The sequence below is a fragment of the Zootoca vivipara genome, chromosome 3 (assembly GCF_963506605.1).
Source record: "Zootoca vivipara chromosome 3, rZooViv1.1, whole genome shotgun sequence".
NCBI classification, from domain to species: Eukaryota; Metazoa; Chordata; class Lepidosauria; order Squamata; family Lacertidae; genus Zootoca; species Zootoca vivipara.
The window spans coordinates 21,448,721-21,460,855 of NC_083278.1; the positions used below are offsets into that span (position 1 = coordinate 21,448,721).

General features: G+C 39.9%; 1 protein-coding gene across 1 annotated transcript in view; it reads left to right on the forward strand.

Annotated features, from left to right (window-relative positions):
• The window catches only part of CSMD1 (CUB and Sushi multiple domains 1), a 915,553-nt gene that overhangs the window by 802,197 nt on the left and 101,221 nt on the right, over positions 1-12,135 (forward strand). Inside the window, exons 40-43 of the mRNA XM_035109950.2 lie at positions 493-609; positions 1,882-2,091; positions 6,583-6,771; positions 10,570-10,747. Coding sequence (XP_034965841.2) covers positions 493-609; positions 1,882-2,091; positions 6,583-6,771; positions 10,570-10,747 — 694 coding nt within the window. The remainder of the gene's footprint in view (positions 1-492; positions 610-1,881; positions 2,092-6,582; positions 6,772-10,569; positions 10,748-12,135) is intronic.

The window sequence follows — 12,135 nt, forward strand, 5'->3', positions numbered from 1 at the left end:
TAATTAAATCACGCCTTTGAACAATATAGAAACCAGTATAATTTCAGTGTTCAGAATATACCGGTCAAGCGACATATTAAGAATATTTTCTTACCTGTCAATGCAATGTATGGATGGCCCTTTTATAATTGAAACTGATAAGGGGTCATTCTACACTTCATATGATGCCTGGACGTACCAATGGGTGTATGCTGTGGTTAGTGATTTCTTGCTGGAGCAGAATTGCCCAAAGGAGTCTTTTTACCTACAGAGGTTTCTCCATTAACTTCAATGTTGAATGCTGCCCTCTGCATGAAAAAGAATCCATGTGTAGAGCTGCCAAAGTGAATGGGGAAGCCTGTTCAGATAAGAGCCTTCTGTGTACAATGTAGTGCTCTGTGTTGGTTCAAGTGTACAATGTAGTGCTCTTCAGTTACATGAACATTGCATAAGCAATACATCATTCAATAAACCATGAAATATAATAGCATTATTTTATTTTATTTCCAATAGCCAAATGTGGTGGGACACTGACAAATATGGCTGGAGTAATACTGAGCCCAGGGTTCCCAGGAAACTATCCCAGTAACCTGGGCTGCGTGTGGAAGATATTATTGCCTGTTGGATATGGTAAGAATCTTAATGATGATGATGATACAATTCAGCTCAACCATAGAATTTTCGATCTCTCTGGGAGTTCCCTAGCTTCCAAAACAATGACTGCCACATATTTCTAGTATAGGGACGGGATGGATCAGGTCCAACATTTACTTTTTTAAAAAAAAATAAAAGAAAAAAAGCATTGTTTGTGAAATCTCTCTGCCTCATTCTGAGTCATTTAAGTTGGAACAATGGTGCAAAATAAAACGCTAACACCTACCCAAATTTGGTATGTTCTTTCTCAGTCCTCTAACAAGAGGCCAGGCCACTCACTTTGCATTTCTTTCCCTTTTCTTCAGATGTGTTTGCTGGTAATCTATACATTATTCATGAGGAGAAGATAATAAGGCTATATGTTTATCATCACAAACTAGATTGAAAAGTCCCAAACACTTCTTATCCAAATAATTTCATGGGTAGCTAGAACTTGTTTACAACCTTCTTGGGCTCATTAGCAAATTGCAGCTGTGCCTTTAAGGGAAAGCATCTTAGGATAGATAATAATTAGGATGGTGTGATTCTTGCAGATAAAAAGGCCATTGAAAGTAAGATAGGAGTCTGGAACAAAATGAAAATACAATTTCTCACTATTAAAAAACAACCGTAAATTATGAGATTTAGGCTGTGTACACATGTAGCTGTGGCAGTAAGCCTTGTATAATTAAACAGGGCTTACTTCTGAGTAGACACATATAGGACTGCACTGTTAGCTTATTAAAATTGGCCTGTTGTTGAACACTTAGCTAGGTATTCATTTATTTTATGTATTAACAGCTTTCCTTCCTTACATGGATTTATGTAATATAATACACTAAGTAAAGATAATATTATGTGTTCAGCTAATTAGTTAAATTAATCAGTTTGGTTATTATAAATCCAGCTATAATGTCAGGTTCTTAATAATTAAGCTTGTTTTTAAAATAATGCCCTGCTTGTATTTTAGGGATTTGTATAGAGGTTAAGACACTAATTACTTTGTGGATAATAGAAACTGTATGGTTATAAAAGGTACCTGTTGCAATATAGATTCCTTTTGCGCTATATATATATATCACAACATTATCTGTCTCTTAGACAGCTTTTATTAGGGATCCCATTTGCAAAACACATGAGCTTGCATTGTAGCTTCCATTTTCTGATTACCACGTAGTAAGGCAGGGCTCTACAAAACAGCATGCCCCAATGCTGTGGTTACAACAGGACTGATAGGTAATATCATTTTTACTTTTTCCCCCCATACAGGGGCACACCTACAGTTTCTGAACTTCTCCACCGAAGCTAACCATGACTTCCTTGAAATCCAGAATGGTCCATATCACACTAGTTCTATGATTGGCCAGTTCAGTGGAACAGACCTCCCGCCATCTTTATTAAGCACAACACATGAAACTCTCATCCATTTTTACAGTGATCACTCGGAAAATAGGCAAGGATTTAAACTTGTATATCAAGGTGAGCAACCAGTGACGTAACCTTAATTCTATAATTTGAGGACTTAAATAATTGTCTTCTCCTATGTAAATCTGACAAGAGTGTTAAGATCATATTCTCAGCCCCTTCTCATAGGTTTGCATGCCATCAAGTGACTTTACCAGGGAGTATTTTTCATTGTTGTGGCCCCTTGCCTGTAGAATTTCCTCCCCAGGAGGAAGATTTCCTGGTGCTGTACCTGTTTTCAGTGCCAGGTGAAGACCTCTTTCTCTCTTTTTTCTTCCCTCAGGCTCTTTAGGTTTATGCATGTTGGAATTTGTTCTGTGGCACTTTTCCCGTTTTGTCTTGGTTTTTTGTGTTTATATTATTTTATTTAAAATGTGAACTGGTCTGGGCAGTAGATGTCCTATTAAACATTTCATAATTCTCAACACTAGAAATATATGTTTTTGTGATGTGTTCATTTATTAGCAGTTTGCTTAATGCCCAATGATTGGAAAGGAAACTAGAGTGTTTTTAGCCTGCTCTGTATTGTGGCCAGTATTGGTATGGACATAGTTATAAAGCCACAGTATTTTTTGGAGGATAAGTATGTAACTGGGGGAAGTTTTGAATGGAAATAAATGTAATAAATATTGTTGAGCTCATCTTGGTCCCAAGTCAAAGCTTATATGTTCTCATTTCTCAGGCTTTTGGCTCTTCATTTGAAGGATGACATCACAGCCTCTTTTAGTGAAGTGGGACCTATAGTCCTTCTTTTTTGCATTTGCTGTGTTTTTAGCCATTTAGTTGTAGTGCTGTGCTTTCAGTATATAAAGGTAAAAGGTAAAAAAAGGTGAAGGACTCCTGGACGGTTAAGTCCAGTCAAAGGCGACTATGGGATCATGGCGCTCATCTCGCTTTCAGGCTGAGGGAGCCAGAGTTTGTCCACAGACAGCTTTCTGGGTCATGTGGCCAGCATGACTAAACTGCTTCTGGTGCAACAGAACATCGTGACGGAAACCAGAGTGCACGGGAATGGAATTTACCTTCCCGTCGCAGGGTACCTATTTATTTACTTGCACTGGTGTGCTTTTGAACTGCTAGGTTGGCAGGAGCTGGGACCGAGCAATGGGAGCTCACTCCGCCGCCTTTGCCTGGACTTAATCATCCAGGGGTCCTTTACCTTTCAGTATATAATATACAGCAAATAATGATAAATAATAATAATATTTGTTTTATAATTAGCATGGGTTAAGGGATACTTTTACCAATGCATGTTCCATGTTTTATAAGGTGTGTTGGTGTCCCTTTTTTAATATCATCTGTCTGATTACAGTTGGTGCATAAAGTTTGTATTATGATTTTTTTCTGTTACTTGGAATTATGATTAGTTATTTTTTCCAAATTCCTGAGGTAGGTTCCCCCTGAATCATATTGGGCAATTTACCATTTCATTAAAGTCCCTTATTATTTTATCCAAACCATTTTGATACTTCCTCTTGTGTTCTCTCTCTCTGTCTCTCCACCCCCCCCCCTGTGTATAGTACAGCCTCATTACTCCACTCTTGCTCTCTATGCTAACTTCAAGCTGGCTGCAAATAGAGAATTTACTGAAATGAATAAAAATGCCGAACTCCTTGAGACCTACCTTCTTCAAGGCCAAGGGCATTTTATGTTCTTTTAATGCATAAGGGGTTTATGCATGCTTAGAAAAAAAGGACAAGAAAGGGTTAAGTTAGGTGTGCTCGTTAATTTGGGGTGTGTTTATCCTGCACCTGCAACTAGTTAAGCATGTGAGAGTCAGTCAGCAAGCATGTGAGAGCGACTCAGCTCAATCTAAAGTATAAATACACTTGTGTTTGAAGCAAGTTTGCTTTTGGCCCCTGCCCTTGGCCAGAGCCTTGTCTGCGTTGGAATGTTGCAATGAGACTGTCTTCTGCTGGAAGGAATGTAAATTACCACTGTATATAATCTATATACAGCTGTGGAATGGCTTTATGCTAAAGGGACTGACTCTACCTAGAACTGTATGGTGTTTTTCTGTTTCACTGACACTCTCCGCTGGTATGTTGAATGGGCACTCTGCACATGCCCCAACATGTTCTGCATTTAATAACAATAATGCTATTCGTACCCCGCCCATCTGGCTGGGTTACATGTTTTTTCCCTTCTTGTTCTTGCTTTTCGACAACCAGTTGTGCAGTTGTCCTGGTGTCTCCTTCCATCCTTCTATATGGGGTTATGGATGAAAGAGGGGAAGAGAGAGAGAATGTGTAGTGGAATGATAAAGTGTAGGCTGATTGTTCTTTGAAAAGCTGTGAATGTAGGTAATTGGATTATTGCTTCCCCAAAAAGCAATTATGAAAAACAGTGAATAATGCTTACTTGTTTAATCGGGTCCTTCCTGCAAGAGAGGGCATGCGTTGCAGTGGGACCTGGCAATCAGGCCTAGGTGTTGGGCTGGGGACAATTGGAGCACCCACAACACCCTATTGGTGGTCCCTCTGACAGGGAGCAATTGGGCTATAGGCATGCCAGTCAATAGTCAGAGGGACCACTACTTATGTGCTGCATGTGACCCTTGAGATCCTCTTCTCGGGTTGCAGTGCATCGGAACACCCGACCACCTCTCCCTAATTTTAGGGCTTGTACTTGACCTTGCTATGCCATCGTGTGTCGCCTGCTGTTGGGGCAGGGGCACAGCAGGAATTTCCCCCACTTGGCTGGTTGGCTGTTGCCACTTGGGTTTCGCCTGCCACGTAGCAAATCGTCACAACTTGTAAGGTTGGTGTATAGGCACTGGTTCATGCTGATAGGGGTGGCAGGATTCCTAGCCAACCCTATCCACAGGTATTCCTGTAAAAGGAATCCTAGAACTCCTGGTTGGTCTTCCCCAAGCAGGGTTGTGCCCTGATTTAGAGTTCAGGGCACATCTGGGGGACCAGGGCCGGGCGGTCGTCTGTCCCCCCTCCCAGGTGTTGACCTGGCTGACTCATGGTGCGCCCAGAGCCAGCGCTACCCTTGGTAGCTTTGGGAAGCAGAGCCTATGCAACCACTCGCTTGATTTTGTAATCAATAAAGTTGTGGCCTAAATTCTGCCAAGAACCATACCAAAATTTGAGTCATGTCTGAATTTATTTCTAGGCCAGGTTAAAGGGTCTCCATACGCAATTTATAATTTGCATCATCAGCATTCTTGGGTAAAAACACAAGGAGAGTCCTGCTTGATTTGACCAAGGTTCATCCAGTTCATCCTGGCCAATCAATTGTCTCAAGGAGCCCACAAGGAGGACATGAAAGCTATATTTCCAGTTGTCCCATGTCCAGCACTAGCATTTAGTGGCATGCTGCCTCTGTACCTGGAACTTCATCATGATTAGTAGTTGCAGCCACTATTAGTGTTCACTCCATGAATTTATGCAACCTCCTTTTAAGGTGGCGATCATCACCACATCTTGTCACAGTTTGCGAATTATCTAGCAAGAGTGTGATAGACTTTGATTAGCCTGCATTGTCAGGCATTCTGTGTGGTTATGTTGCCAATAAATGATTATTGGAGAACCTTCATGGTGTGACAGGGAGAGAATTACGGTTCTGGCATTTACACAGTGCTCTTCAGTACTTAAGGAAATGCAGTATACCAGAGAGGAAAGCCTTCCATTGATTTATCTAATATGTGAATGGCTTGCATTGTACTGCAAGAAGGTGTTGCATTGATTTGTAAGTAAGGTGGTGAATTTTCAAGCTTTGAACATGATTTATATAATATGGGGCTAATTAACAAGTCATGAAGCTATCTATAAATCATGTTGCTCATTTTTTGTGTGTCACGGCACTGATTTATAAGTCAAGTCATTCATTTGATTTATATATCATGTCTTCGATTTACATGCCTTTACAGAGGTCAAAACTGTGATTCGGTGATGTGCCTGTCCTAATACAGCATTACTAGGTGAAAACTGAACAAACTGAAGCATTAGCAACAAGACATTAACACGCACCCATTTGGTTAATATGTTTTTATCTGGGGGTGGGGTGGGGAGAACAGCAGCAACCTGAAGCCTGCAGCGATGCAGATGTTTATCAGATAACTGCTATATTTCTGTAAAAAAAAATGCTTCTCTTATAGAGGAGTAGTTGTACGATGACTATTTAAACTTTTTACTCTAAAACTTGCAAGTCAACATGGTGAACATATGAAATGCATTAAAATAGTTCCAGCTAGGTGGCATCTGTTGGTTTGAACAGAAATCTTGCTTTTGCAGACCTTAACTATATACTATAAATTCCTGTTGCTTATTGTATATAATTTGTCTTATGAGGAGGAGGAGCCTTGTCTCAAAATATACTGTTTTCAAAACATTTCCTGCCTTTGCAAATAGGGAAAAACTTGAGCTGATTAACTGCAATGTTGAATGTAGGGAATCATCATTCAAGCATTCCCCCCCCCTAGCGATTCTGAATAAACAAGCTAGAAACCAGTGTAACTGTTACTTTTAAAAAATGGTCCCACATTTCTTTTTCTTCCAGCATATGAATTACAAAACTGTCCAGATCCTCCTCCGTTTTTCAATGGATATATCATTAATTCCGATTACAGCGTGGGCCAGTCAATATCTTTTGAGTGCTATCCAGGATATGTATTGATTGGTCCTTCTGTTCTCACTTGCCACCATGGGATCAACAGGAACTGGAACCACCCCTTTCCAAAATGTGAAGGTAAATTTTGCTAATTGTAATAAAAGTTGACTCTTAGTAGTCTCTCGACATTATATATTCAATGAAATGTGATGAAAAATTGCAGAAAAGCCAATGCATGAGGGTTGAAAATGATATCGACCACTAATAGAGATGTTCCAACATCCATACACCACTTTAGTTCATAACTGGGCTCCAGAAACCAAGGTGTTCCTCTCTGAAATTGGGGGACAGCTTGGTTTATTACACGTTGAACTCCATCACACCCCAGATGACATAATTAGGAGAACAACTCCCCTTTCTCACATTTTCCCATCAGCCTCCAAATCCTCTTCCTTTCGCCTACCTGGCCACACCTGTAGCACATGGGAAAGTATTTTCCCCTCCTAGGCCTAATGATGTTCAAGGATTTCTGAAGATGTCTTGAACCCTTGAACATTATGCTTTTTCATGCATGGATTTCCAAACTGGTTGAGTGAACTGCATGTGCAAATGTGTCCCAAGAACAGAGTCCACCCTCTTTGGTTCAAAAGCCAAGGCTACACACAAACTTTTTCAGTAAATGCTAAAATCCTGCTGCTCAGTAGCTTCAGCACCCCTTCTTACCCTCTCCCCACCAAACAACTGATCTGCAGATTTTAGCAGTTTTCAGATAACTTCCTTGCACATGCTTCTTTGTGTTGAAGCCCCCTGTGTTCAATTATTTGCCTGCAGTGGTTATTCAAATATATATCACATTTGCAATGTTCGTTGGCCTGCCCCTTGTGCACCTGGGTATATAAATTTACAAAGCAGTACTGTGTTGCCCTATTTATATTTTAAATGTACTTTATAACTCAGCCACATATTTCAATTCTTTCACTCTGAATCACCTCAAATTACTTTGAAATTTTGCACATTATACATAGAGGGGAAAGAGTGAATTATTCTGTGCCTTGCTTAGAATTTAAATTAATTATACTGAAATGCTGTAATTAAAATAACTTTCTCACGTCTGTAAATGGCTATCCTTGACAAAAGCAGAACAATGAAAATGACCAATATCATCTTCCTTTGTCATGCAAAAGAGCCAGATGGGAACCTGCATACTAAGTTCCATCATGCCCAGACATCAAATCAAATACAACTTTTTCAAAGCTACTAGTAGTGACTATATTATTTGTATTGGTTTTTTTTTAAAAAAAGCGTATGAATAAAATGATTTCTAGGTTATCGGTGATTCTCGAACTTTTTCTCTGTGGATTACACTTTCATAATAAAAAATTGCTCATGCCACACCACCTTTTTAATTGATACGAAATAAATTAGAAAACAAAAGGAAACAACTAGCATGGTGGAGAGTAAGTAGCAGAGGAAGCGGGAACAAGTGACGCACTTCTCAGAGGACCTACCTGTTCCATCCAGCTTCCTATCTGCAAAAGCACCACACCCAGAAAGTGAAAAACAACAACACACCTGTAGTTGTTCAATTTCCATCCCGTCTAACTTCCAGATGTTTTTAGAGTCTCTCTTGGAAAACATCCACTTTGGTCTTTTGATAATTGGTCTTCATTTTTATAGTAATTACCAAAGGATTGTAAGGAGGTGTTATGCAACTTTCTGTGTTAAAGATATTACTGCTGTGGCAACTGCTTACAGACGAGCTAAAATATATTTATCACCTATTTTGAAATGAGGGGGGAAACATTGAAAACCTGACAGATGTGAAACCATGTTGTTTATTATGAATTAAAAAGCAGTGTCGGGCCTTTTGTTTTTCCTATCTCCATAACAGCCTGTTTGTACAGGGGAAGCAAAGACTACATTAATGTTGTCTGTGTAGGATCTTGGTGTTCCTCCTATGCAGGGTTTGACATTGGGAGCAGGAGGCCAAAAGCTTTCCATGAGTATAGGACCAAGAAAAATTTCATGCTCCTGATCCCTCTGGCCCAAATGTTTAACTAGAATCTCCTAATTGCCATTGAACTGATTTATTGACTAACACAATGTTAATAGCTGTTACTTGTATGTGTAGTGCTCTTTGGGCTTTCTCAGGTACCATTCAAGAAAGCATCTAATGAATGTAGAGCTTCTTTAAAAAATAAAAAAGCAGTTTAAATATTTCCTACCCTTTCCTTCCAACACTTGGTGTTATAAGCTGCAATCTTAGTCAGGGGAATAGCCCAGGGGCTTACAATATTATATGGATCTACAACATCCAAGAGAGAGAGCTCCAGTGTTAAAGAGGGAGATCTGCTATCAGATTCCCTGCTTCCTGATGGCACAGAAAGGTCTGAGGTTCTGACCAACCAGTGTCAAAACTCTGACATGGTACTGTCAAACAGTAAGCAGTTCGGGGGCTTCTTGGAAAGGGTCAGAAAAGGCTTGCAACTTAAAGATCCAGAGTCTTTTCAGCTGCACAACACCCCCTCCCCAAATGGATGGTTTAGATTGGAGCCTTAGAGTGACTAGAATGGTAACTGCATAGCTGCCAAGTTCTCCCTTTTTTAAAGGGAAATTCCCTTATGCTGAATAGGCTTCCTCGCGAGAAAAAGGAAAACTTGGCAGCTTTGTAACTGGCCAAGCTTTTTGGGGTATTCAAACCTCCAATGAAGGGAAGTCATTTTCTTGAATGTAGAGTAACTCAGCAAGTAAAATCACTTACATACACTTAACATCTGCAAAAAATTTCCTTTGAGCTGTATTGCATTTTGGCAAAAAACATCAATCAGCTTTAGGTCAGGTTCTTAATGAAGACAAAGCTACTACCTCCCCATATTAACTAGGATGTTTAAATAGTTTCAAATTGTTAAATTGTCTCATTACATTGTTATTTTGAGCACACTCACGGAAGAGGAAGTAAGCATTTTGTGTGCTAAACATTGAGAAATATAGTAAGACATATTTCAGCTTATTCTCCATCTCTCACAGTCAAGTCCAACAAGAGGAGAGTCTGTCTGTTGAATCAAGTCACGTCTACTCATTGTTAATTGACCCGACCCTATTGTTAAGTGGATAAAATGGGAAGTGGTGGGAAGGGGGTTGTGACTACAGGGATCACAAGAAAACGGGAAAGTGACCCTGCAGGGCAGCAGATGATGTTATCCAATTCAATTGATCCTTTATCCCTTTCTTTGAGGAGGAACAATCACATGATTCATCACATTCCTCTGCACAATTGGATGCATTTCCAATTTGAAGCAGTTTTATCAGTGGGATTTGATCAAAAGGAAGAATATGGTGGGTTGAATCTATTTGTGCTATTAAAAAAAAAGGTATTTTGCTGTAGTCCCACAAAGCAGCTCACAAACCAAGGAAGCTTGGGGAGCTCCTTGTGGCAGCTTGCTTTGACAAGAGTTGGACTCGAATTCAACTCTCCTAGGCTTTTCCATTTAAAAAAAAACACTAGAGTTTTGTAATAGCCAACCCTGTAGCTTGATGATTGAGGGATGGTATTCCTTCTGGCTTCCATGGCCTCTTGCCTGATGCTATTGAACTGGCACAGCTGAAGGGAATTGTAGTCCAAAACATCTGGCACTAGGTTAAAGAAGGTGCTTTAGCTGATACTAGTTGCAGCAGCATTTCCTGAGCACTGTCCTGTGGAGGATGCAGGTGTAGCCATCTGCCCTCAGTGCCATCTGTTCATGATCCATCATGCTAACCTGCAGTGTCCCCACCCCCCACAGAAGATGGTATAAGCCTATTACTGAAAGGTAACCAACCATGTGAATTTGCCTTTTTGAACTCTTGAATTGCTACGTCTTAAACGTAAGACAAATCACTGTCCTGACTTAACCATGCGTCCTAACTTTTTAACACTCCTCTTCCTCTCCTTTTCAGCTCCTTGTGGCTATAATGTAACATCTGAAAATGGTACTGTGTACTCCCCAGGATTTCCAGATGAATATCCAAATTCAAAAGATTGTACGTGGCTTATTACTGTACCCCAGGGTCATGGAATCTATATCAATTTCACCTTACTCCAAACAGAACTAGTGAATGACTACATTGCAGTTTGGTATGTTAACCTTTATTACCGTAAAGACTGATAATTGATCAATCTGAACTTCATCTCAATCCGGAATAATTGAACTGTTGGTGTTCATGTGTATTACAGTAGTTAGTTAGTTGGTTGGTTGGTTAGCTAGTTTGTATACAGAGCAGAATTTGTTGACTAGTAAGTTTCTCTCCTGCTTGAAATATCTGTTTTGAAACTTAGGGAGGTGGTGAGAAGGTAAGTCTTCTCTCCAACATGAAAGCCAGCCTGTGAAGCTCTATTTTGATTCTGGAACATTTCCCACATGAAGTCGCTTGGAAAAAAAGGATTGCATCATATTTTGTGGTCATCAAAGCAAAGAACTCAGTTCTATTTATCTTTCCCACCCTTGTCCAGGGAGTCTGAATTGACGCTTGGAGGTAGTCACAGTCTAAACATGAGTAAACAAATTAAAATTGACAAGGCAAGAGACAGGATAACTTCTGATCCAGGGACAGGGGTCTAACTTGTTGAATTAGTACCTGCAGATCTGGCCATAGTAACACATGCCATATTTATATCGCATCAGGACTATTGCAATATGCTCTACCAAGAGCTATCTTTGAAAAGAGGTCAGAAACTTTTATTGGTCCAAACTGAGGCAGCCAAGTTGATAACTGGAGCTGCTTTGCCTTCCAGTTCATTTCTGGGCCCAGTTCAAAGTGCTGATGATGAAGCTTTTAAAGCTTTTTGTGGTATGGCCTCAGGGCATTTGAAGGGGTGACATTTTGTAAATGAGCCTGCCTCCTTATTAAGACGACCAGTGGAGGCTTTTCTGCATGTCCCAACAAATTCTGAAATACATCTGATTGTAACCAAGGAGAGTGCCTTCTCTCCAGGCGATGGAACTTGAAAGCAGCTTTACTTTTTGATTTTTTTGAACCATTTTAATCTTTGCTGCTCTTAATTTTTGTTTGTGGTGTTGTTTTAATGTTATTGTTTTTAACTGTTGATAGCTGCATTGAAGTCTTCAGGGGGGGGTGGAGTAAAATATTTTTAGTCATAATAATATGGGTATATTTCCTGAATAGTATTTTGAAACCTGTGGGGCACAATTTGTACGGTACCTTACCTGAATAGCACAGGAACTGCTAAAGTGCAGCTGCTTACAGGGCTACACTGATGGGCAGTAATTATGTCGGTGGACCAACAAATTTCGATACCGTGCATACTAGCTCTGCCTGCTAATGTCTTTCTTTTTGAACACGTGTTGGAGAAATATGGAAATGCCAATAATATTGGAGCAAGTAGTAGGTGTCCATTACAATATATTGGATTTGAAAATAATTTTATGGGACATTTTGCATTTTCATACTACTGTTATACCTGTCCCCAGCTGACTGGATAGGAATGGGGTATAAATTCAAAAA